Source organism: Nerophis lumbriciformis, linkage group LG09 (genome assembly GCF_033978685.3).
Source record: "Nerophis lumbriciformis linkage group LG09, RoL_Nlum_v2.1, whole genome shotgun sequence".
NCBI lineage: Eukaryota > Metazoa > Chordata > Actinopteri > Syngnathiformes > Syngnathidae > Nerophis > Nerophis lumbriciformis.
In genome coordinates, this window is record NC_084556.2 from 34082127 (window position 1) to 34106143 (window position 24017).

The 24017-nt window shown below is 38.6% G+C and overlaps 1 protein-coding gene across 5 annotated transcripts in view; it reads left to right on the forward strand.

Moving 5' to 3' along the window:
* The window catches only part of ntm (neurotrimin), a 492772-nt gene that overhangs the window by 422710 nt on the left and 46045 nt on the right, over positions 1 to 24017 (forward strand). For all 5 annotated transcript variants that reach the window (XM_061961918.2, XM_061961917.2, XM_061961919.2 and 2 more), the window contains one exon: positions 19422 to 19550. In XM_061961918.2, coding sequence (XP_061817902.1) covers positions 19422 to 19550 — 129 coding nt within the window. The remainder of the gene's footprint in view (positions 1 to 19421; positions 19551 to 24017) is intronic.

Genomic DNA, 24017 nt, shown 5'->3' on the forward strand with positions numbered 1-24017 from the left:
CCAATCTCTATCTACCGTGTGCGTTTATTGGAGTGTCTTAGATATTTTTCCTTTAGGTGTAAATAGTGCAAATGAGATCTGTGTTTTTAATGACTCCATAGGACGTTACCGACACCTGGTGACCAGTGTATAGTACTACATATCTAAATCTATTAAAAATAAAACGCCATATATTCTGCTCATCATCAACGAGGCATCGACTATGAGCCAAGTCTTTTGACTATGAAAATCTGGAGTAGAAAACAGCCCTGACTAAAAAAGGCAACAACTTAAAATAATTTTAAAGTTAGAGGGGAACTGTACTTTTTGGGGAATTTTGCCTATCATTCACAATCCTTATGACAGAAAAGAACACACGTCTTTTTTTTTAGGATTTTAAAGACAAGAACAAAAACGCTTGCCAGATGCGGCTAATGTGAGTCAACACTGTAGCTTTGAAAGTCCTCCAAAACAACTTCAAAAACCCTCCATGAACATTTTATTTACAATTTACACTCTGCAAGTAGGCCCTGCGATGAGGTGGCGACTTGTCCAGGGTGTACCCCGCCTTCCGCCCGATTGTAGCTGAGATAGGCTCCAGCGCCCCCCGCGACCCCGAAGGGAATAAGCGGTAGAAAATGGATGGATGGATGGAAACTCTGCAAGTATATATATATATATATATATATATATATATATATATATATATATATACATATATATATATATATATATATATATTAGTATGTATAATGTAGTAGCAGACACATTCATACCAATATATAATATGTACAATATTTACCGTATTTCACATTTATTTCAGTGCCCACAGTAGCGCACTTTTGAATTCCAGCAATTAAATGTGTGTTCCTACTTCTGGAAACAAACGCGTATGTTTACTAATCATGGCAGACTTTGTAATAGACAAGAAAGATGACTATTTTTGAACAAATGAGGATTCACAACCTTATGTTTTTGAACCTGAATATACACAGGATGAACTGCTGGGTATAGAAGCTTAGAGAGCACGAAAAGAGGGTAAAATGTTGGAGCAGACGGAAGCCGCGAGTGAGGACCAAAATTACTTAAAGGAAAACTGCAATTATTTTGTAACTTTGCCTATCGTTCACAATCATTATGAAAGACATGACGAGGGATGGACTTGTTTTTATGCATTCTAAATATTAAATAAACGTAAATAAAAGCGCCACTATTTTGCCCATAAAATCCAATAAATAACCATTCAAAAAGCGCTAACAGTACTCTATTTACATTTTGTGACTTAAATATTAACCAAGTGTTACAGATGTTGTTATGATAAGTGCTAAGGCAAACAAACTATTTATAGCAGTGACGTAATTACTTCCATGTGTGCCTATGTTTACATCATCGAGTTGTCTGCTGTTTCCTCGCTTCCCTGCTCCCTGTAAATTTATTCCATCTATCCATCCATCCATTTTCTACCATTTGACACTTTCGGCGTCGCGTGGGTGCCTATCTCAGCTGCTCATAGGCGGAAGGCGGGGTACATCCTGGACAAGTCGCCACCTATTATAGATCATAAATCATGCATCTCACCTGGAGAGTAGATGGCCCGAGAATATAATCCAAAAGGTTGGTACACTTTGACAGCCATTTAGGACCCACAAATGGCCAGAATGACACAAAAAGACGCTTACACCCCCCTAGCCCCCACCCCGTTTCCTCATGAGGATTATGAGACATTCTTCACTTAAAATGGAATATATGACATCCCAGCAGTCGGCATCCTAATGACAGCAGACCTTGTACAGTAAGTGGTGTTTTATTATGTTTGTTGGCTCTCATAAATTCTGCTGTGAGCAGAAATCATTGATGAAGAAAAAAAAGCAAAGGTTGTGATGCGTTTTTTAAATTAATGCGTTGCATATGTTTATAATGATTAAAATACGTAAATATTCAATGTTATTATAAATGTGCCTGTTACTACATTACATATATACTTACACAATGTATATAAAACACTAATGGAGGTGTTTGGATGCTTTTTTAGGAGCTCTATAGGCAGAATTGAACGGCTCACATAGGCTCCATCAAATGTATTTATTATTTAGAATGCATTAAAAATGAATCCATCCGTTGTCATGTTTCTCATAATTTTGTGAACAATTTGTGAAATTCATAATAAGAGTGCAGTGCCACTTTAATGGTGTACGTGTGAAACTTGGAGGCAATTTTTGCAAACAGAAATTAAGTGCTTACCCAAAATCAATTGCCTCCCCAGCAACACAGCCTGTCACAAAGAGGCCCACAGATGACAGGGATGGGTGGGAGGGAGCTTGAAAGGAGGCAAAACATCTCCTCCATTCGGCCATCAGAGCCAGCATCCTGTCAAGCCTCTCCGCCATAGAAATCTCCATGGGGTTCATATTTGGCTGGAGTATTCTGTCAGGAAGTAGAGGTGACGAACCCCAAGATGCAGAGATGGCAGGCTTGGTGCAGGAAAATATGATTTTAATGTCCAAAAAATGCAAGGAAAACACGAAACAGAAACCAGGAAACAGGCAAACTTGAGACAGCAAACAGGAACCAGGAACCAAGGAGAACTGGAGACAGCGAACAGTCAAAAGCGTTCAGCATACAAGAACAGCTCAAAGTCCACAGCATACAGCTAGTAATACTCCAGCACTGACTGGAGGGAGAGGCAGGTATAAATAGGAGCCTGATTGGCAATTACCACCAGGTGTGCCAGACTGCCAATCAGGTACAGGCGAGGGAAACAAGCACTCACTGAGACATGCAGGAAAAGGAACCAAAATAAAAGCGCTGACAGGAAATAAAACAAACACCGAGAAAAAAACAAAACAAAACCAAACTGTCAGTGAGAATCCTGACACAGATACTGTAATATGATTGTTCATGTTTTTCAGTCAGTACAGATTGGTGTCCTGTCGCATTGTGTTGTGCATTACAAACTCAAAAGCCGAATAGCTGCTGACGCAGAAAATAGATTATGGCTAATCCCGTAGCATGTCGGTGCAAGGCGATGTGTTACTACGCAAGAAAAACAGTACCGCAGTGTTTGCTCTTACAATAACGATATCGCTACAGCTTGGTTATTATACAGGTTATGGAACGTAATCAAGTATTGTTGGCGAATTTTGGATGCATTTTTAAAGTGGAAAAACTGATTGATCCCATTAGCTGCATTGCCAGCCACCTAGAACAAGCTGATTTTTACAAATTAGAATGCAAAAAAAAAATAGATGTGTGTTCTTGTCTCTTATAAGGATTGTGAACGATAGGCAACATTCCCAAAAAAGTGCAGTTCCTCTTTAAGTTTGAACTCATTTTCTAACATTTAAACTGGTCAAAACATTGATCACATGTCAGCTCCATCATTCATTTTACAAAAAGTTAGTGGTTTATTGACATAACTGGTGTGGAGGTCTCTAAATACCTTCTCAATTTATTTGGTTTCATGTTGTCCACTGAAAGGTTGTAGGCCTAAAGCACTCTTTCCTCATTTCTTACTGTATTCATAGTAAACCCCAAAGGCTATGTATTAGGGATGCAATGGTAGGCTCTAAAATACAGGTCCGCCCTGCATGGAACAATCCGCCCTTATGGACAATAGTTTTTAGCTTTTGTCATTAATTTTACATTTTGTGCGCATGCATGTGCATGTGTGCGTGTGCACTTGAGCTGGTAGCAAAAAGCTCTCGCCGCGGCTTTCAAGTATAGTTGTGCCCATACTTGCCAACTTGGAGACCTCCGATTTCGGGAGGTGTGGGGGGGTAAGAGGGGAGGAGTATATTTACAGCTAGAATTCACCAAGTCAAGTATTTCATATATATACAGTATATATATATATATATATATATATATATATATATATATATATATATAATAAATACTTGACTTTCAGTGAATTCTAGCTATATATATATATATATATATATATATATATATATATATATATATATATATATATATATATATATATATATATATAAATAAGAAAAATACTTGAATTTCAGTGTTCATTTATTTACACATATACACACACACATAACACTCATCGACTCATTGTTGAGTTAAGGGTTGAATTGTCCATCCTTGTTCTATTCTCTGTCACTATTTTTCTAACCATGCTGAACATCCTCTCTGTCTATGCATTCTGCTTCGTCTCCTTGTTGTGTGCGCAGTTGTGCACTGCACTCTCTAAAAGCCGTAAATGTTATTGTCACATATGCATGTACAGTAGATGGCAGTATTGCCCTGTTTAAGAGTGTCACAACATTGCTGTTTACGGCAGACGAACTGCTTTACAGTAGACGAAAACGTGACTGCTGTTGTTGTGTGTTGTTGCCGCGCTGGGAGGACGTTAATGAAACTGCCTAACAATAAACCCACATAAGGAACCAAGAACTCGCCCGCCATCATTTTACAGTTATAAAGTGATTGGGCAGGCACGCTGTTTATATTGTGGGAAAGCGGACGTGAAAACAGGCTGTCGACACGTCACTCAGGTCCGCATGGAGCTGGAGGAGGGCGTGGCCTCCAGCTCCGCCTGAATTTCGGGAGATTTTCGGGAGAAAATTTGTCCCGAGAGGTTTTCGGGAGAGGCGCTGAATTTCGGGAGTGTCCCGGAAAATCCGGGAGGGTTGGCAAGTATGGTTATGCCTCTCCCAACTTATCCCACTTTACCCCCTCACATGGTAAAGATGAAAAAAAATCTAGATTTATTGCAAGCATTAGTAGAACGTTTGAAAGACGGCAATTTAAAAAAGCACATGCTTAAGTCAAATCTGTTGAATGGTCCTGGCGAGAGACAGCGTGTCACCACTCCACTGCAGCTCACCTTGTTGCTTTAACAAATCTCGCCCACTATGTGGACTTGCAGGTCAAACTATGTGACTGAACTGTTGGTCCAGACTGGTAGATAAAATGTACCTATTGAAGAAATGTTTTTTTTATTTATACTTAAATACTTTTTAATCATACGTTTTATGTGTTTTGTCTGATTCAACTCAGATATATCATGCACTGAAAACCTTAACAGACACTTTAGAATTTGTGTTTTCTCACAAAATAAGTTTTTATTCGCAATTTGTGGATAAAAACTTTCTGGAATGATAATTGAACTTGTTTTATGCTGGGACACTTTGTTATTTTGCATTACCTCAAATCAGAACTGCACTTTAATGTCTACATTAAATATAAGCTATTTGAGGTAGTAAATGTCCGAGATTTGGGTCACTGCTCGCCATTAAGGTGGGATGGTGTATCCCGCTGCCAAATCACTGGTGAGAAGTACTGGTGTATACATAGTGGGGGGCCGTGCGTTTCCCACCTAGGCCTTCAGTGATGTCCGACTTCAATGATTACCTCTCAAAATACCATAATTGATGTCACCACATGACCATTGCTGGAGAAATACTATACAGAAACACATTTACGCATTACTGGGTATTGTACAAAACAGGTTATTTTCCGGCGCATTTAAAAATCAATAAACCCGCATCAGCAATTAAAACATATCTTATGTGGTACTGTCAAAATTAAAATTGCAAAAAAACATATTAAACGTGAAAAATAAAGAAACCTGAACTCACATTTCATCGCCAGGACAGCTGAACTAGCTTCCGGGGTTGGCCGACATCGTCTCACAAGATGTAGTTTCTCTTTAAATATCCTTAGCCTAAATGGCCTTGCAAATATATGTGTTGTCTTGTCTAATCATAAAAGATGCAGACGAGGCATGCTGGCTGAGTTTTTAAAGTTTACTCCACAGCGTGCTCATCGATAACATCAAGCTGCCGGCATGTCGACATTCAACAACCTAAACGGGGCTATGCTCTTCACTACTGTGGCATGCTGGGTAATGGAGTTCCTAGGTTACCTAGCTCATAACATCACAATATATGTCTGCCTTAGGCCATCTAGTAGGCCTTACTGACAACAACTCGTGATCTGATTGGCTATCGCAACTGTCTATCAACTGTATGTTCCCGATCGCTTACAGTGCACGGACGCCCACATTGTTGATTCTGAAGGCCTCCGGCAGATTTGGTATAGCATGGCAACATAAGCTAGGTGAATTCTGATTGGATACAAACTCTAAAACCTAAAAACAACAGCACTGGAAGGAGCATAATACACGTATTATAATGAATAATTTTAGATTTTTAGGGAAAGTAAATTAAAAAATACTTGTATCTTTAATTATGATCATGATTTCTGGTTATGTTAGGCCAGCAGAGAAGGCCTTGCTGGCCCTGATGGCACACCAACGTGTATACAAGTAGTTAATAAATAAGTGGAAATTCAACATTGGAAAGTGTTTTTTAGTTATTGTTAACTTTAGAAAAGTCGTATAGTATCCAGTACACCAGTGATACTTTACAAAATACAGTTTTTGCTGACAAGCAAAATAAAAAGACATTTTTGATTGAAAAGAAAGCTGTTCTCCTTAAACACAAAAAACGTACCGAAAATTAACTGAAGCTTTGGTTCAAAAACTGAGTTACAACCCAATTATGTATAGTTGATCACATTTCCTGATCTTTTTTGTTGTGGTTATCTTCACTTGTTTTCTGTTTTTCTCTTCATTCCTGTCAGAAGCATATCTCCTCAATCAGTGTCGTCCATCCTTGTTCTTGTGAGCTTCATCTACTGGGTTGAACAGGCACCATGTTTATTGATCTAGGCATTGCTTCGAACTCACTGGAGGCTTGTGTGATGCAGCCAAATTATTTGATACATCCCCCCCAAAAAAATATGTATTCTGTCTCCATGCTAGCTATCAACATTTTTTTTATTCTTTTGCTTCAATTTGTATCTGAAAATCCAAGCCCAACACCTGCCAACTGAATCTGACATGCCAAGCTCGAGCAACTTGTTTTACTAAACATATCACAAAATACTGTCCAACAGACACATTCAAAGAAATTAGCCAATCTGTTTCTCCTTTGTATACTGATCTATCCGTGCTGTGGATGATAACAATCAAAACTAATGTCACAACACATCATCTTCACCGGCAAACCTCTATAGAGATCCAGCTTCTTCTGTGCAGTGTGATAATATGTAAAACCCAGAGGTAGTGTATTTCTACGATTCGTAGCTTAACTCACCCCTTTATGGTTGTTTCCTTCAAAGAGGATGATCCATCAAAGGCTGCCTGGGACATTAAAAAATTCCGTATGCCCAAGGCTGATAATCGGTGGAACATAGAATTTACCTTGCAAAGCTGTAGCATTGGAAGCACGGTGTAAGAGTCACGTCCTATCTGCTCTTTTTCTCATATAAATAAATATATATATATATTTTTTTTTTATAGAGCACTGATATAAAAAACACAGTGTAAGAAAAACGTCCTCAGAAAAACATGTATATAATTTCAAATACAACACACATATAGCAATTGACACATATAGAGAAATAAACACCCTTCCCAACCCGCTTATAAAGTAAAACTTAGCCCAACCTCAAAAACAGAACTTACTGTGAAACTATACAGACCTGAATATTAAATAAACATAAATAAAAGCTCCACTATTTCGCTCATAAAATCCAATAAATAACCATCCGAAAAGGGCCAACAGTACTCCATTTACATTTTGTGACTTAAATATTAACCAAGTGTTAGAGATGTTGTTATTATAAGTGCTAACGCAAACAAACTATTTATAGCGGCGATGTAATCACTTCCGTGTGTCCCTATATTTACATCATCGAGTTGTCTGCTGTTTCCTCGCTTCCTTGCTCCCTGTAAGTTTATTGTAGATCATAAATCATGCATCTCACCTGGAAAGTAGATGGCCCGAGAATATAATCCGACAAGTTGGTACACTTTGACAGCCATTTAGGACCCGCAAATGGCCATAATGACACTTCTCTGTGAAGCGCTTTGAGTGTCTAGAAAAGCGCTATATAAATCTAATCCATTATTATTATTATTAAAAAGACGCTTACTCCCCCCGACCCCCCACCCTGTTTCTTCGCGAGGATTATGAGACAATTTTCACCTAAAATGGAATATATGAACATCCCAGTAGTCGGCATCCTAATGACAGCAGAAATTGTACAGTAAGTGATGTTTTCTTATGTTTGGTGGCTCTCATAAAGTCTGCAGTGAGCAAAAATCAGTGATGAAGAAAAAAAAGCAAAGGTTGTGATTAGAGATGTCCAATAATATCAGCCTGCCGATATTATCGGCCGATAAATGCGTTAAAATGTAATATCGGAAATTATCGGTATCGTTTTTTTTATTATCTGTATGTTTTTTTATTTTTTATTTATTAAATCAACATAAAAAACACAAGATACACTTACAATTAGTGCACCAACCCAAAAAACCTTCCTCCCCTATTTACACTCATTCACACTCATTCACACAAAAGGGTTGTTTCTTTCTGTTATTAATATTCTGGTTCCTACATTATATATCAATATATATCAATACAGTCTGCAAGGGATACAGTCCGTAAGCACACATGATTGTGCGTGCTGCTGGTCCACTAATAGTACTAACCTTTAACAGTTATTTGACTAATTTTCATTAATTACTAGTTTCTATGTAACGGTTTTTATATTGTTTTCCTTTTTTTTTATTCAAGAAAATGTTTTTAATTTATTTATCTTATTTTATTTTATCAATTAAAAAAAAACAACCTTATCTTCACCATACCTGGTTGTCCAAATTAGGCATAATTATGTGTTAATTCCACGACTGTATACATCTGTTGGTATCGGTTGATATCGGTATCGGTAATTAAAGAGTTGGACAATATCGGAATATCGGATATCGGCAAAAAGCCATTATCGGACATCCCTAGTTGTGATGCATTTTTTAAATGAATGCGTTGTGTATGCTTAAAATGATCAAAATACGTCAATATTAAATGTTATTATAAATGTGCCTGTTACTACATTACATATATACTTACACAATGTATATAAAACCCTAATGGAGTTGTTTGGATGCTTTTTTAGCGGCACTATAGGCAGAATTGAGCGGCCCGCATTGGCTCCATCAAATGTATTTATTATTTAGAATGCAATAAACGTCCTCAGAAAAAAAGTGTATATAATTTCACATACAACACACATATAGCAATTGACGCAAAAAGAGAAATAAACACCCTTCCCAACCCGCTTTAAAGTAAAGCTTAGCCCAACCTCAAAAAACAGAGCTTACTGTGAAACTATACAGGCCTGACTCTGAATTAGATGGACCAAAATAGCTGGAAATTATGAAACATTATTATTAAGTAGGCGCAGTTTCCAATACGTTCAAGTATGTCAACACCAGATGGAGAATAATGTATCCCAGAACCCTTTTAGTGAATGCTTGATCTTTTCAAACTGAATTAATTAACTGAAACATCTTTCTAGCCCTCTTCTGCTTTGTCACCAATAAGAGAATATATTAGTACCGACATTTCTGTTGATCCCTGGTTGTTCAATGGCATACCTTTTGTGGCAGAGAGAGCTCGTCAGAGTCAGGGTTGTGTTTGCAAGAGTAACTTGCTCAGTGGAAGGTTGTGAGTTCAAACCCCGGCGGAGTCATACCAAAGACTATAAAAATGGGACCCATTACATCCCTGCCTGGCACTCAGCATCCAGGGTTGGAATTGGAGGTTAAATCACCAAATGATTCGTGGCCACCGCTGCTGCTCACTGCTCCCCTCACATGTACATGCATGGCCGGAAACCAACATTGAATGACCGTGACCTTCGATCCCACTGTATCAAAAACCGACATCAATCTCTAAAGGATATCACCACATGGGCTCAGGAACACTTCAGAAAACCACTGTCACTAAATACAGTTTGTCGCTACATCTGTAAGTGCAAGTTAAAGCTCTACTATGCAAAGCGAAAGCCGTTTATCAACAACATCCAGAAACGCCGCCGGCTTCTCTGGGCCCGAGATCATCTAAGATGGACTCATGCAAAGTGGAAAAGTGTTCTGTGGTCTGACGAGTCCACATTTCAAATTGTTTTTGGAAATATTCGACATCGTGTCATCCGGACCAAAGGGGAAGCGAACCATCCAGACTGTTATCGACACAAAGTTCAAAAGCCAGCATCTGTGATGGTATGGGGGTGCATTAGTGCCCAAAGCATGGGTAACTTACACATCTGTGAAGGCACCATTAATGCTGAAAGGTACATACAGGTTTTGGAACAACATATGCTGCCATCTAAGCGCCGTCATTTTCATGGACGCCCCTGCTTATTTCAGCAAGACAATGCCAAGCCACATTCAGCACGTGTTACAACAGTGTGGCTTCGTAAAAAAAGAGTGCAGGTACTTTCCTGTTCCTCCTGCAGTCCAGACCTGTCTCCCATTGAAAATGTGTGGCGCATTATGAAGTGTAATATACGACAACGGAGACCCCGGACTGTTGAACGACTGAAGCTCTTCATAAAACAAGAATGGGAAAGAATTCCACTTTCAAAGCTTCAACAATTAGTGTCCTCAGTTCCCAATCGTTTATTGAGTGTTGTTAAAAGAAAAGGTGATGTAACACAGTGGTGAACATGCCCTTTCCCAACTACTTTGGCACGTGTTGCAGCCATGAAATTCTAAGTTAATTATTATTTGCAAAAAAAAATAAAAAATGATGAGTTTGAACATCAAATATCTTGTCTTTGTAGTGCATTCAATTGAATATGGGTTGAAAAGGATTTGCAAATCATTGTATTCCGTTTATATTTACATCTAACCAGTGTTGGGACTAACGCGTTACAAAGTAACGCGTTACTGTAACGCCGTTAGTTTCGGCGGTAACTAGTAATCTAACGCGTTATTTTTTTTTATTCAGTAATTTAGTTACCGTTACTACATGATGCGTTACTGCGTTATTTTACGTTACTTTTGATGTAGTATCGGCTAGAAACAGAAGCGCTGCAGTGTCGTTCTTCTGAATCTTCCTCTGTCACAAGCCGGAGAGAAGAAAAGAGGCGCGGTCTATGTGTGTGTGGGTGTGGGTGTGGGGAAAAAAAGTTGTTGGCACAATCAGTCCACACACAGCGTGGTCATGGCGAGCGGAGTAACGGAGGAGCTTGAACGCCCCCGCCATTGAATCGGTGTGTTTATAAGTGCAGACTCGGTTGTGCAAAACGAGGGTTTTAAACACATGCTGAACGTGCTTGAACCACGTTACGACATCCCGTCGCGCACCCACTTCAGCAATAAGATTGTGCCAGATCTTTATGAGCAGGAGAAGAAAAAAGTTGTGGATGAACTATCCCGAGCATCATCTGTTGCGCTCATGACAGACGGGTGGACGTCCAGCGGAACTATAAGCGCTCACTTCATCACAGCAGACTGGGAGATGAGAAGACACGCCCCCTCTACGAGAGTCACCTTGCGCAGGTACTGACACAAGCAGTGGAGGACTGGAAGATAAAGATATCCCAGTCACACGTGATGATGCCAAAAATCAAATAATTACAGAGAATGAGGCAGGACTGGGACCACAGATAGGTGCTTTGCACATGTAGTGAATTTGGCATCACAGAAGGGAATCTCAGTCAATAGGATGGAGCGCCTCTTTGGGAGGATCAGGAAGGTTTCTTACTTCCACCCAAGCACAACAGCTGCTCATGTGCTTAAGACAAAGCAAGAAATGCTAAAGCTGCCTGCTCATACATGATGTCCAAACGAGGTGGAACTCCACTTATGATATGTTGGAGCAGCAGGCAGCTATATACTCTGCATTGACCCACAACACCCTGAAGACAAATGTCACCCTGTCTGATGATGATGTGAGAGTGGCAGGTGAGGTCCTCCAGGTGCTTAAACCCCTCAAAAGTGTTCCATCTCTACTGAGCACTGAAACTTCACCATCTGTGTCAATGATCCTGCCACTGAAAACAAGTATTCTACAATCCATGGCTCCAAGTGTGGAAGACAGCAGCATCACTCCAGATGTCAGGCTTTATGTTTCAAGGAAGATGATGTGCCTTCTTATGTTGCACTTTAACTTGTTTTTTATTCATGGTCATTGGTTCAAGTTTAAAGAAAGGAGGAATGCCTTTTTATGTTGCACTGTTTTTCATTAATTATGTTAAAAGGAAAATAAAAATGTATGTCAACAGATCAACAGATTGTATTATTCTCCAGTGCAATAACAGTACTGAAATGAAGGCAAAAAGGGCATTAATGGGAGCTTTAAAAAAAAAAGAAGAAAAAAATAAGTAACTAAATAGTTACAGTACTTTTCACAGTAACGCATTACTTTTTGGTGTAAGTAACTGAGTTAGTAACTAAGTTACTTTTGAAATAAAGTAACTAGTAACTGTAACTAGTTACTGGTTTTCAGTAACTAACCCAACACTGCATCTAACACAATTTCCCAACTCATATGGAAACGGGGTTTGTACGTTTAGGATTCCTCCTTAATGAGCCTAACCATATAAAGTAATATAAAGTATTGTAGCGTCCAAGAGAAGAAATGCTTTAGTTTTATGACCAATTTTATAATAACAGGCCAAATTTCAGCAAGTATTTCCTCCGTGCACAAACGTCTGCCTCCTATACACACAACACTTGTTCATTCCCTGCCGACACGGTGTGTTCATAGACCATGGGAAAAATGACCACCATAACACACTAACATACACATCAACACCAGCAGGAAGTTACAGAATTAATGGCTATATATAGTTTATTATTTATTTTAATGATGCACCGAAAATTTGGTGCTCCCAAAACCGATGTTCTGATGTTCGTAAGTTATACGCACTGGGTTGTCTGGAGCGGAAGCATCGTGTTCGTTCTGTGGATGTACTTTAATATATTCGAAATATACCCGCCAACAGCTATTGTCATAATTTAAGATGACACTGGCGGTTTTTAAAGAGAGAAAGGCTCCGAGCAACGTGAAGCAAGTGTGACGTCAGGCTCTTTGCGGTTCACTTTTCGTCACAGACAGAATCTAAATAAAGTCTCTAAATACGAGTACAGTCGCTAATAACACCAGAAATAGATGCTAGATTTTTTGCCAATCATTTTAATACAGAAAAAGTGACTAAAAGGAATGGAGAAATCTCTCTAAAAAAAAAAAATCTCAACAAAGTACAATCAGCAGCAACAATTTAAAAATAGAACAAAACGATGATATTATGTTAGAAAAAATATGTATGTTAATACTATACTTAATAATAACATATTTGTTTTAAATGTATATCCACGTTTTGTTTGCCTTTTTAAAGAATATATGCATTATAGAAAATCAGGTAATGATGTCATATCAACCACGCCCTCACATCTAGTATTTTGGTATTTTGGCAATTTAGGGGAAACCCTGACATTAACAAAATAAAAATGTCTTACATTAGGTTCATGCTTTGTCAAATATGTTTTGCAATGCTATTCTGTGATATTTGCACCTAAAGAAAGGCTAGTACATCAGTTGAGGAATATGGCCGGGGGCGGGATTTTTATGGCTGGCTGAAATATTGTGTAAATTATTTCATAACAGATTATCATTTATTATTATTATGTTCTGGTCGAGTCCTCAATTACAGAATGATTAGCAGGCAAAATATTAAATTTTATTAATTAATAGAGAATGTCAAAACATTTTCATGCAGCAATATGAAACCACCCCTCCTGAAAATCATATGTCTAGGGTACACTTATTAATGATGAAAAAGTATACCTATCTGCGATTAATCACGAATAATTTTGAGTTAACTATGAACAAAATGCGATTAATCGCAAATGACATTTTTTATAGTTTGACAGCCCTATTTAAAACACATTAAAATGTTTAAACAGTAAAACATCATCGTTTAAGATATTTTTAACTGGTGTCCTTTCCTGACACATTCTGGTGGCCAATTCACAGAATACACTTGATCAGATTACATGCAGAAATGCACACATCTTGACAGTAGCTCAAAAATGTATGGGCACATTTTGATTAAACCAGGGGTTGGGAACCTATGGCTCTCGAGCCAGATGTGGCTCTTTTGATGACTGCATCTGGCTCTCAGATAAATCGTAGCTGTCATTGCTTAACACGATAAGTATTGAATAATTCCGCTGGTAATTACAGTGTTAAAAATAACCACGTATCAGCCAGACTACAAAGCCATCAGCAAAACCATGCAGCACCAGAAGTCGTATTAATGGTAAGAAGTATTTGATCTATTATTGGTTAGCTTCAGAATAACAGTTATTAAAAATAATAAGAAACGTATGATACTCTTTTGGTCTAACTTAAAAATGCACATATATAGTTGTATTCAGTGTTAACATTTTTTATACGGCTCTTATGGAAATCAATTTTAAAATATTTGGCTTTCATGGCTCTCTCAGCCAAAAAGGTTCCCGACCCCTGGATTAAACGATCGATGTCAGAAATGGAATAAGGAATAATGGAATAATAACTGGTTACATTTTGGGGGTGATGTGGATGACCACCTGGATTCAGAACTTTTTTACTCCTGGAGTTAGAGCTCGGTGGATCTCCAAGTGCTTTTAAAGTTAAAGTACCACTGATAGTCACACACAGACTAGGTGTGGTGAAATTAACCTTCACATTTGACCCATCCCCTTTGTTCCACCCCCTGGGAGGTGAGGGGAGCAGTGAGCATCAGCAGTGGCCACGCTCGGGAATCATTTTGGTGATTTAACCCCCAATTCCAACCCTTGATGCTGAGTGCCAAGCAGTCCCATTTTTATAGTCTTTAGTATGACTCGGCCGGGGTTTGAACTCACGACCTACCAATCTCAGGGCGGACACTCTAACCACAAGGCCACTGAGCAGGTTTTGTAGTTACTTTTGTGAGAACTTTTGTATTTAAAAAAATAATTATTGAACAATTTGTCTTCCATATTACTCCAAAACATGCATCTAATTAAATGGAGGTCAAATCAAATACTGTATTGTAAAATAGTTCGTACAAAGAAGGCAAAAATATATCCACCCCCTTTTTGGCTTGGCCCTGACAACAAGGTGTTTCTTATTCATTTTTCAAGGAGTTGACAACCTTAGTTTCGACATAGTCTGCATCAATGTTAGGATTTGCTTTTCAATCTTGCTGGAGAGTAGTGAATGCAATGTGAAACCTTGAAATGCATTACAGTATTCCTCTTTTCGCACAAGACACGCTATCATTCAATCTTTGTCCGGCTTAAGTTTCTTCCCCCAAGACGATTGCCAACTCATTATTCCTGTCAGCCCTGAACTTTTGAACAATTGTGTTTTTAAGAGCGGCTACACAGTGATTTATTATTGAAAGTCGTCTTTTTGAGAGAAGCTGACTTTTCAGCAAATCATCTAGGGCAAACACAGATATATTTCACACGAGTAGTTGTGTTCATTGCACTGCAGAAAGTGGCACAAGTGATAAAATACTTGATAATTCATTAAAACTTACATACACAAAATTATGTACAAATCCCTGATTAAAAAGTGTCTTGTCTTTGACAAATAGTAAATTTAGAACTGGAAGAAATGGTGATTTTGTAAAATTGGTCTTATGTGGAAAAAAAGCAATTTAACTCCAAATTCTGCCTACATTAAGATAAGATATGTTTCCAGCAGTGACGTGCGGTGAGGTTCATGGCTGGTGAGGCACTGACTTCATCACAGTCAGATTTACAAACATATGAACCCTAAAGAGTATCTTATTCACCATTTGATTGGCAGCAGTTAACGGGTTATGTTTAAAAGCTCATACCAGCATTCTTCCCTGCTTGGCACTCAGCATCAAGGGTTGGAATTGGGGGTTAAATCACCAAAAATGATTCCCGGGTGCTCCCACTGCTCCCCTCACCTCCCAAGGGGTGATCAAAGGGATGGGTCAAATGCAGAGGACAAATTTCACCACACCTAGTGTGTGTGTGACAATCATTGGTACTTTAACTTAACTTTAACTTTACACATACAAACTGTAGCACACAAAAAAGCACATTTAATAAAAAAAACGTTATTATGGTCTTACTTTTAATTATAAATGAAGTCCATGCGCAGCTCTTTTTGAACAAAAGCATCGATAACTTGTTTACAGAAGTCTTCCTTATCTTTCTTCAGTTTTAAAAGTCTCTCTGTCTCGATGGAGATCTTCCTTTAAGTATTACCTCCTGCTTCGATTGAAAGTCCAGTTTAGAAAACTGTTTTATTTTAGATATGTAATCCTCCATGTTAATAGTCCAGGCAAAAGGAAAAAATAAACGATCGCTGCTAACTGTTGCTGCTTGTTGTCACTTTTTCTGCAGCCGAGTAGTCGCAAGAAGGATCTCTGGGATCACTAGCGCTCTCTACCACCAGGAGGCGGGATTACTGCGAGCCTCACCCAGTGCGTCTTCGCAGCCGTTTTATGATTGCTCAGCACAAGAAATACGTTACACACATACAGTTGTTGACAAAATACACTGTACATTATATACCTCAGCTAACTAAACTATGGAAATGTATAATATAATTCATATAGGAATACGGTCTCACTGCACAGCAGGCCAGAAGTTAGCCGAGTCTCTTCTCAGTATTTGAACGGCAAATGTGAAAATTCAGCGATTTTGAATAAAAATAATTTAAAACTGGTGAAGTTAAATGGAAAATAACTTTATAGTATAATCACTGGATACATATAACAATTTAATAATTTTTTTTTCTTTTCACATTTTTTTTCTTTCCATGATGGCACGTGAGGCCCCGCCTCACCTGCCTCCCCTGACTGCATGTCACTGGTTAAGAGTTTATAAGATGACTGGAGTCCGAGTAAAATATGAGAGATCTAGCCATCGTGCTAAATAGAGTCTGGAGACACTTTTCAGTTGGGTGCAAACACCTGCAAGGTGTGCTCCCAATTGGAATTGATGGATCTGCACATGCTTAAGTCCAAATGTAATTGCACATCGAAGGACTCTTTTTACGTGAGTGCAGTCGTTATGCTAAAGAACACTTACGATATATTTCTGTATTTTCTCAGTTAATTAACAAGTTTGCACTGCAAATGATCAAATATATGATTAGGTCAAGCAAGGGTATCTAATTGATGACGTGTGGGCCACCCGCGAAACATGGATGTTTGTTTATGGCCCCGAAAAAAAACATCAAAAAGGAATAAAAAGAGCTACAGGCATCATGTAATGAGAAAAAGATGAAATCTTAATACTGACAATAAACAAAAACACATATTTGCTTTGAATATGGGTAACATGTATTTAGCCCTTTTAGTAGACTATTTCATTTTAGACTATTTCATTAACAATTACTGTACATGATGACGTCTTATCCACGCCATCCGGTAGGTCGTGGATAAGACATGGCGTGTGGCCGTTCTGCGCGGTCGCCTGGTGCTGGCATATTGGGCCTATGTGTCTGAAAAGAAAGAAGAAGAAAAAAATAATGATACAAATGGTCGACTTGTGAAAACACTATGTTTTACCAAACATAATGAACAATTGTTATTAATAACCCTGATTTTAATATTGATAACAATAATTGCGATGATTATTTTGGCCATAATATTATATATATATATATATATATATATATATATATATATATATATGTGTGTGTGTGTGCTCTTGTCTTCCATAAGGATTGTGAATGATATGCAAAATTCCCCCCAAAAAGTGCATTTCACAATTATGTTATCAATATCAATATTAATATATATATATATATATATATATATATATATATATATATATATATATATATATATATATATATATATATATCTTTTTTGGTCTAATTTGTAAAATGCGGCAAGTACGAGGTGGCTACAGAGCTAATGACAATACTCTATTGCGCCATTTAAGCCCTCTAAAAAAACTCAAAAAACTTCCCACACTACTCCATTTACATCTTGTGACCAGCATATTAACAAAGTATCAGCGATATTGTTATTATAAGAAATACTGCAGACAAACTACTTTTTTTGTTTTAAATAATATTTATTTATTCATTTGATAGGGAAATCATAATACAGGTACTGAGAAAACAGACCCTATTTTTCGGAGTATAAGTCGCACCTGCCGAAAATGCATAAAAAAGAAGGAAAAAACATATACCGTATTTTTTGGACAATAAGTCGAGGTTTTTTTCATAGTTTGGCCGTGGGTGCGACGTATACTCCGGAGCGACTTATGTGTGAAATTATTAACATATTACCGTAAAATATCAAATAATATTATTTATCTCATTCGCGTGAGCGACGAAGAAAATGTCCGCAATCGTCACACACACGTCAGCAATTGTCACTCACACGCCAACAAATAAGAATTTGGCGGGGGAGGGTCATGGCATAAGTGCATTGTGGGTTTTGGAGTGCTAACTGCTATATGCTATACGCTACTGCCGGAGCTATTAAAATAGATCACAGCAACATTGGCGGTAACTTATAAAAACTGAGAAGGACTGAACTAAAATGGCACCGAAAAAGAAATCATATACTGCAGATTACAAGCTGGACGTATTGAAATATGCTCGGCGATCGAGCAGCAGAAAGAATGGACGCTAGCGGCGCATACCAGGAGCGACACCGAGGGGGAAGATTTCATCGGATTTAGCGATCGGGAGTGACAGATTGTTTGGTAAACATTTAGCATGTTCTATATGTTATAGTTATTTGAATGACTCTTGCCATGATGTGTTGCGTTAACATACCAGGCACGTTCTCAGTTGGTTATTTGTGCGTCATATAACGTACACTTATTCAGCCTGTTGTTTACTATTCTTTACTTATTTTAAATTGCCTTTCAAATGTCTATTCTTGGTGTTGGATTTTATCAAATAAATTTCCCCCAAAAATGCGACTTATACTCCAGTGCGACGTATATATGTTTTTTTTCTTCTTTATTGTGCATTTTCGGCCGGTGCGACGTATACTCCGGAGCGACTTATAGTCCGAAAAATACAGTATAAGTCGCACTGGAGCCCGGCCAAACTATGAAAAAAACCGCAACTTATAGTCCGAAAAATACGGTAGTCCAAAATGTACCGTTCTCCTGGCAACTTCCAAACCCAGAATATTAAGGAGCGAGGAAATTTCACAACTGGATTTGTTGCACAGGTGGCAACCTATGACAGTTCCACGCTGGAAATCACTGAGCTCCTGAGAGCGGCCCATTCTTCCACAAATGTGTGTAGAAACAGTCTCCATGCCTAAGTACTTGATTTTATACACCTGTGACCAGGCCAAGTGATTAGGACACCTGATTCTCATCATTTGGATGGGTGGCCAAATACTTTTGGCAATATAGTACATCTGTATATCCAAGTATGTATTCCTTGTTTTGAAAAGGTTTGTATACCTGGGCATCAATACTGTATGTCTTGTGCAGCATCACTGCAGCAGTTACTTCCCCAGAGGACATGCAAGGACACCGAGCGTAAAGATTATACTTGGAGCCACAGCTGTTGTCTTGTCACACTTCTGAATGACCATTTCCTCTCTCTCTCTCTCTCGCACCTGGTGTGTAGGGGACCTGGCAACAGATGATGATTACCTGGAAATCCCATCTATCTCCAGACAGAGAGCAGGGACGTATGAATGCACAGCTGTCAACAATATTGACACAGATACCCAGACTGTAGACATCACTGTCAACTGTGAGTCCACTGCTTTCACTAAGCAAACACACATCTTTGCTGCCATTTGCTGAACGTCCTTGCCATCTGCTTTTGATCATTGGAAATATATGATATTTAAGAACAACATGGCATTACATCTTAGACAATTTATTGGCTGCAACCCTGCAAATAAATCATGTTTTATGCCGGTCCGAGATGTTCCATAAACATTATGCTGATACTGCGATGGAAATAATGATCAGTGTTAAAGGTCCCTTATTATATACTGTACTATATTTTAACAATTTTAAATAACTCTCAGAGTCCACACGGTAATGTATGTGAAAGATAATCCCCAACATCTAACCTTTATGCGGGAATTTAGACAGTTTAAAATTGATTTTCGTAAGCCATGTTGGAAACATGCCGTTGTGTGTGTCTGTAGCGTTAATATGTTAATGAAATGAATTGTGGCCTCAATGCTAAGTGTTAAATCACTTCCGTCAAACTCAAGGCCCGGGGGCCAGATCTAGCCCGCCACCTTGTTTTATGTGGCCCACAAAGGCCTAGAAATAATGTGCATCAATAAAGTACTTCATCTGTCTTTTTAAACAGATTCGTTCTTTCAATTTTGACAAAAGTCTTTTTAAACTTGATGATTATCTGATTATCCCGATATTGTCCAACTCTTAATTACTGATTCCGATATCAACCGATACCAATATACACAGTCGTGGAATTAAGACATTATTATTCCTAATTTTGTTGTGATGCCCCGCTGGATGCATTAAACAATGTAACAAGGTTTTCCAAAATAAATCAACTCATCCATCCATCCATCCATCCATTTTCTACCGCTTGTCCTTTTTGGGGTCGCGGGGGGTGCTGGAGCTCAGCTGCATTCGGGCGGAAGGCGGGGTACACCCTGGACAAGTCGCCACCTCATCACAGGGCTAAATCAACTCATGGGAAAAAAATGCCAACATGGCACTGGAATATTCATTATTGAAGTCACAAAGTGCATAATTTTTTTTTAACATGCCTCAAAACAGCAGCTTGGAATTTGGGACATGCTCTCCCTGAGAGAGCATGAGGAAGTTGAGGTGGGCGGGGTTGGTGAGGGGCAGGGTTGATGTGGTGGGGGGGGGGGGGGGGGGGTAGCGGGGGTGTATATTGTAGCGTCCAGGAAGAGTTAGTGCTGCAAGGGTTTCTGGGTATTTGTTCCGTTGTGTTTATGTTGTGTTACGGTGCGGATGTTCTCCCGAAATGTGTTTGTCATTCTTGTTTGGTGTGGGTTCACAGTGTGGCGCATATTTGTAACAGTGTAAAAGTTGTTTATACGGCCACCCTCAGTGTGACCTGTATGGCTGTTAAACAAGTATGCCTTGCATTTACTTGTGTGTGTGAAAACTGTAGATATTATGTGACTGGGCCGGCATGCAAAGGCAGTGCCTTTAAGGTTTATTGGCGCTCTGTACTTCTCCCTACGTCCGTGTACGCAGCGGCGTTTTAAAAGTCATAAATTTAACTTTTTGAAACTGATACCGATAATTTCCGATTTTACATTTTAAAGCATTTATCGGCCGGTAATATCGTCAGTCCGATATTATCGGACATCTCTAACTAAAACAAAGGTGTCCAAAGTGCAGATAGCAGCTCACGTTTTGTTGACTTGCAGCATATTTTTGGATAAAAAAACAACAGTAAAAATTTAAAATAAAAAGAGTAAAAATGTGTGATGGATGAGAAAAAAAAGCTAACAAGTTGATACTAATAACTCTGAGGTGTCCAAACTTATTCCACCAAACTACTAAAAAGTCACAGTATGGTCATTTTTTACAGAGCCCCTAAAGGAACATGGAGGGAAAAAAATGTTTTGCGAGATCTCGCAATAGGTTTTTTTCCTATGTCAGGGAACCGGAAGTAAAACAGACACAGCGATTGTGAACTGGAAGTGAAACAGACAAAGCGATGGAGGAGCCTACCCACCATCCGTGGGAGAAGTTTATTGATATCTATTTTAGTATTGGCCTAACATATAAAGACATCAAATCGTATTATGGTCCCACAACAGAGCACAGATGATGGGTATGCTCCCGCTCCTCCATTGCTGTCTGTTTCACTTCCGGTTCACTGACATAGGAAAAAAACTTTTGCGAGATCTCTCAAAAAGTATTGCGAGATCTTGCATAACATCCATGTCCCTTTAGGGCAGTGGTTCTTAACCTGGGTTCGATGGAACCCTAGGGGTTCGGTGAGTCGGGCTCAGGGGTTCGGCAGAGGTCAAGACACACCCGACTCATCGTGTAAATAAAAACTTCTCCCTATCGGCGTATTACTGATACGGCAACAGCAGAAGTCACACTCATTTGCAGGTGTGTAATTTGTTGTGAGTGTATGCACTGTGTTGGTTTTGTTGTTTGAACAAGGTGATGTTCATGCACGATTCATTTTGTGCACCAGTAAAAAAAACATGGTAACACTTTAGTATGGGGAACATATTCACCATTAATTAGTTGCTTATTAACATGCAAATTAGTAACATATTGGCTCTTAACTAGTCATTATTAAGTACTTATTTACAGTGTTGGGTTAGTTACTGAAAACCAGTAACTAGTTACAGTTACTAGTTACTTTATTTCAAAAGTAACTAAGTTATGTAACTAAGTTACTTTTCACTCTGTGAAAAGTAACTATTTAGTTACTTCTTCTACTTTTTGTTTTTAAAGTTCCCATTAATGCCCTTTTAGCCTTCATTTCAGGACTGTTATTGCACTGGATAATAATACAATCTGTTGATCAACTTGCCATGCATTTGCATCACTGAACTCTGCTAAGCAATGTGGTCTACATACAACACACAAAGACAAAGATATGTTTCAAAGGGCAAATTTATTTCAGGCCAGAACAAATTGACAAAACTATTTTAAATAGCTGCAACATAAAATACATAAGTAACAAACAGCATAATAACACTAACACTAACACTAACACTAACACTAACACTAACCACGTTAAACCCAGATTCCGAACTAACAAAGGTCTTAACTCATTCTCTTTCTATGCCACTTCAATATGGAATGCACTCCCAACAGGTGTAAAATAAAGGGCATCTCTATCCTCCTTCAAAACCGCACTAAAAGAACACCTCCAGGCAACTACAACCCTAAACTAACACCCTTCCTTCCACATAATACCTCTTCGGATTGTAAATAATCAAATGTAGACATTTTTTCTTATACTTTCTGATCTCTCTCTCTGTGTCCACTACTTGCTATACATATCCTACCAAGTCAGTCCTACACTGTTTCAATGTCCATTTCTCTGATGATGCAATTGTTGATGCTGATTGTTGATGACAGAAGTGTTGATACCAACCAAACCTAACCCCCCCCACCTAACTTACATTTAACTAAAATGTTATTTTCTTTGTGCTCGACAAAAGAAAAGAAGTGAGAATATCTCATACTTGCCTCTCCCCGGGACAACCATTCTCCCAAATTTCTCCCGATTTCCAGCCGGACTTAAGGCACGCCCCTCCAGGTCCGTGCGGACCTGAGTGAGGACAGCCTGTCGTCACGTCCGCTTGGCCAACCAAAAAGTAACCACAGAACACTATACCATATAGTCATATAGTGTTCTGTGGTTACTTTTTTGTTGGCCAACGGTTTACGTTGTATTGCGCACCCCCCTCCCCTACCCTCCCCTCCCCACACTCAGACACACACACACACACACACAGAGAGCGCAGAGGAAGAATCAGAAGCATGTCATTGCTTCGCTGCAATAAAACATGATCAGATCCTCAGTTTCTAGCCGATACTACATAAAAAATAACGTAAAATAACGCAGTAACGCATCATGTAGTAACGGTAACTGAGTTACTGAATATAAAAAATAACACGTTAAATTACTAGTTACCGCCGAAACTAACGGCGTTACAGTAACGCGTTACTTGGTAACGCGTTACTCCCAACACTGCTTATTTATGCCTTATTCGGCATGGCCTTATTATAACCCTGGCCCTAGCCAAATAACTCTAGATTAAGTCTTTGTTACTTAGTCTAAGTAACTTAGAATATTTTCCCCATACTAAAGTGTTACCAAAAACATATAACTTTGTCTTGAATTTGAAAAAAAAAACATTTTATTTTTCACGAAAGAAGGGTTCGGTGAATGCGCATATTAAACTTGTGGGGTTCGGTACCTCCAACAAGGTTAAGAACTGCTTTAGGGGCTTCATCATTTTGAATAGTTTTATGTTGTTGTTAAAAATAAAAGCTAAAAACAGACATTATATATTTTTAAGAACAAAAGCAAGGGTCAGCTTTGTGTTTAGTGACAAAGTGTATTATTAGTTATTAGTGTCATAATTTCAGCTTTTTCTCACTACATTGTCTTTTTGCCATTTTTGTATACATCATTACTGTTGTGTTAGTTTGTGACATGTTGTTACACTCACTATCATGCAGCTCGCTAACTGTTAAGGATTCTGTCACGGCTTTT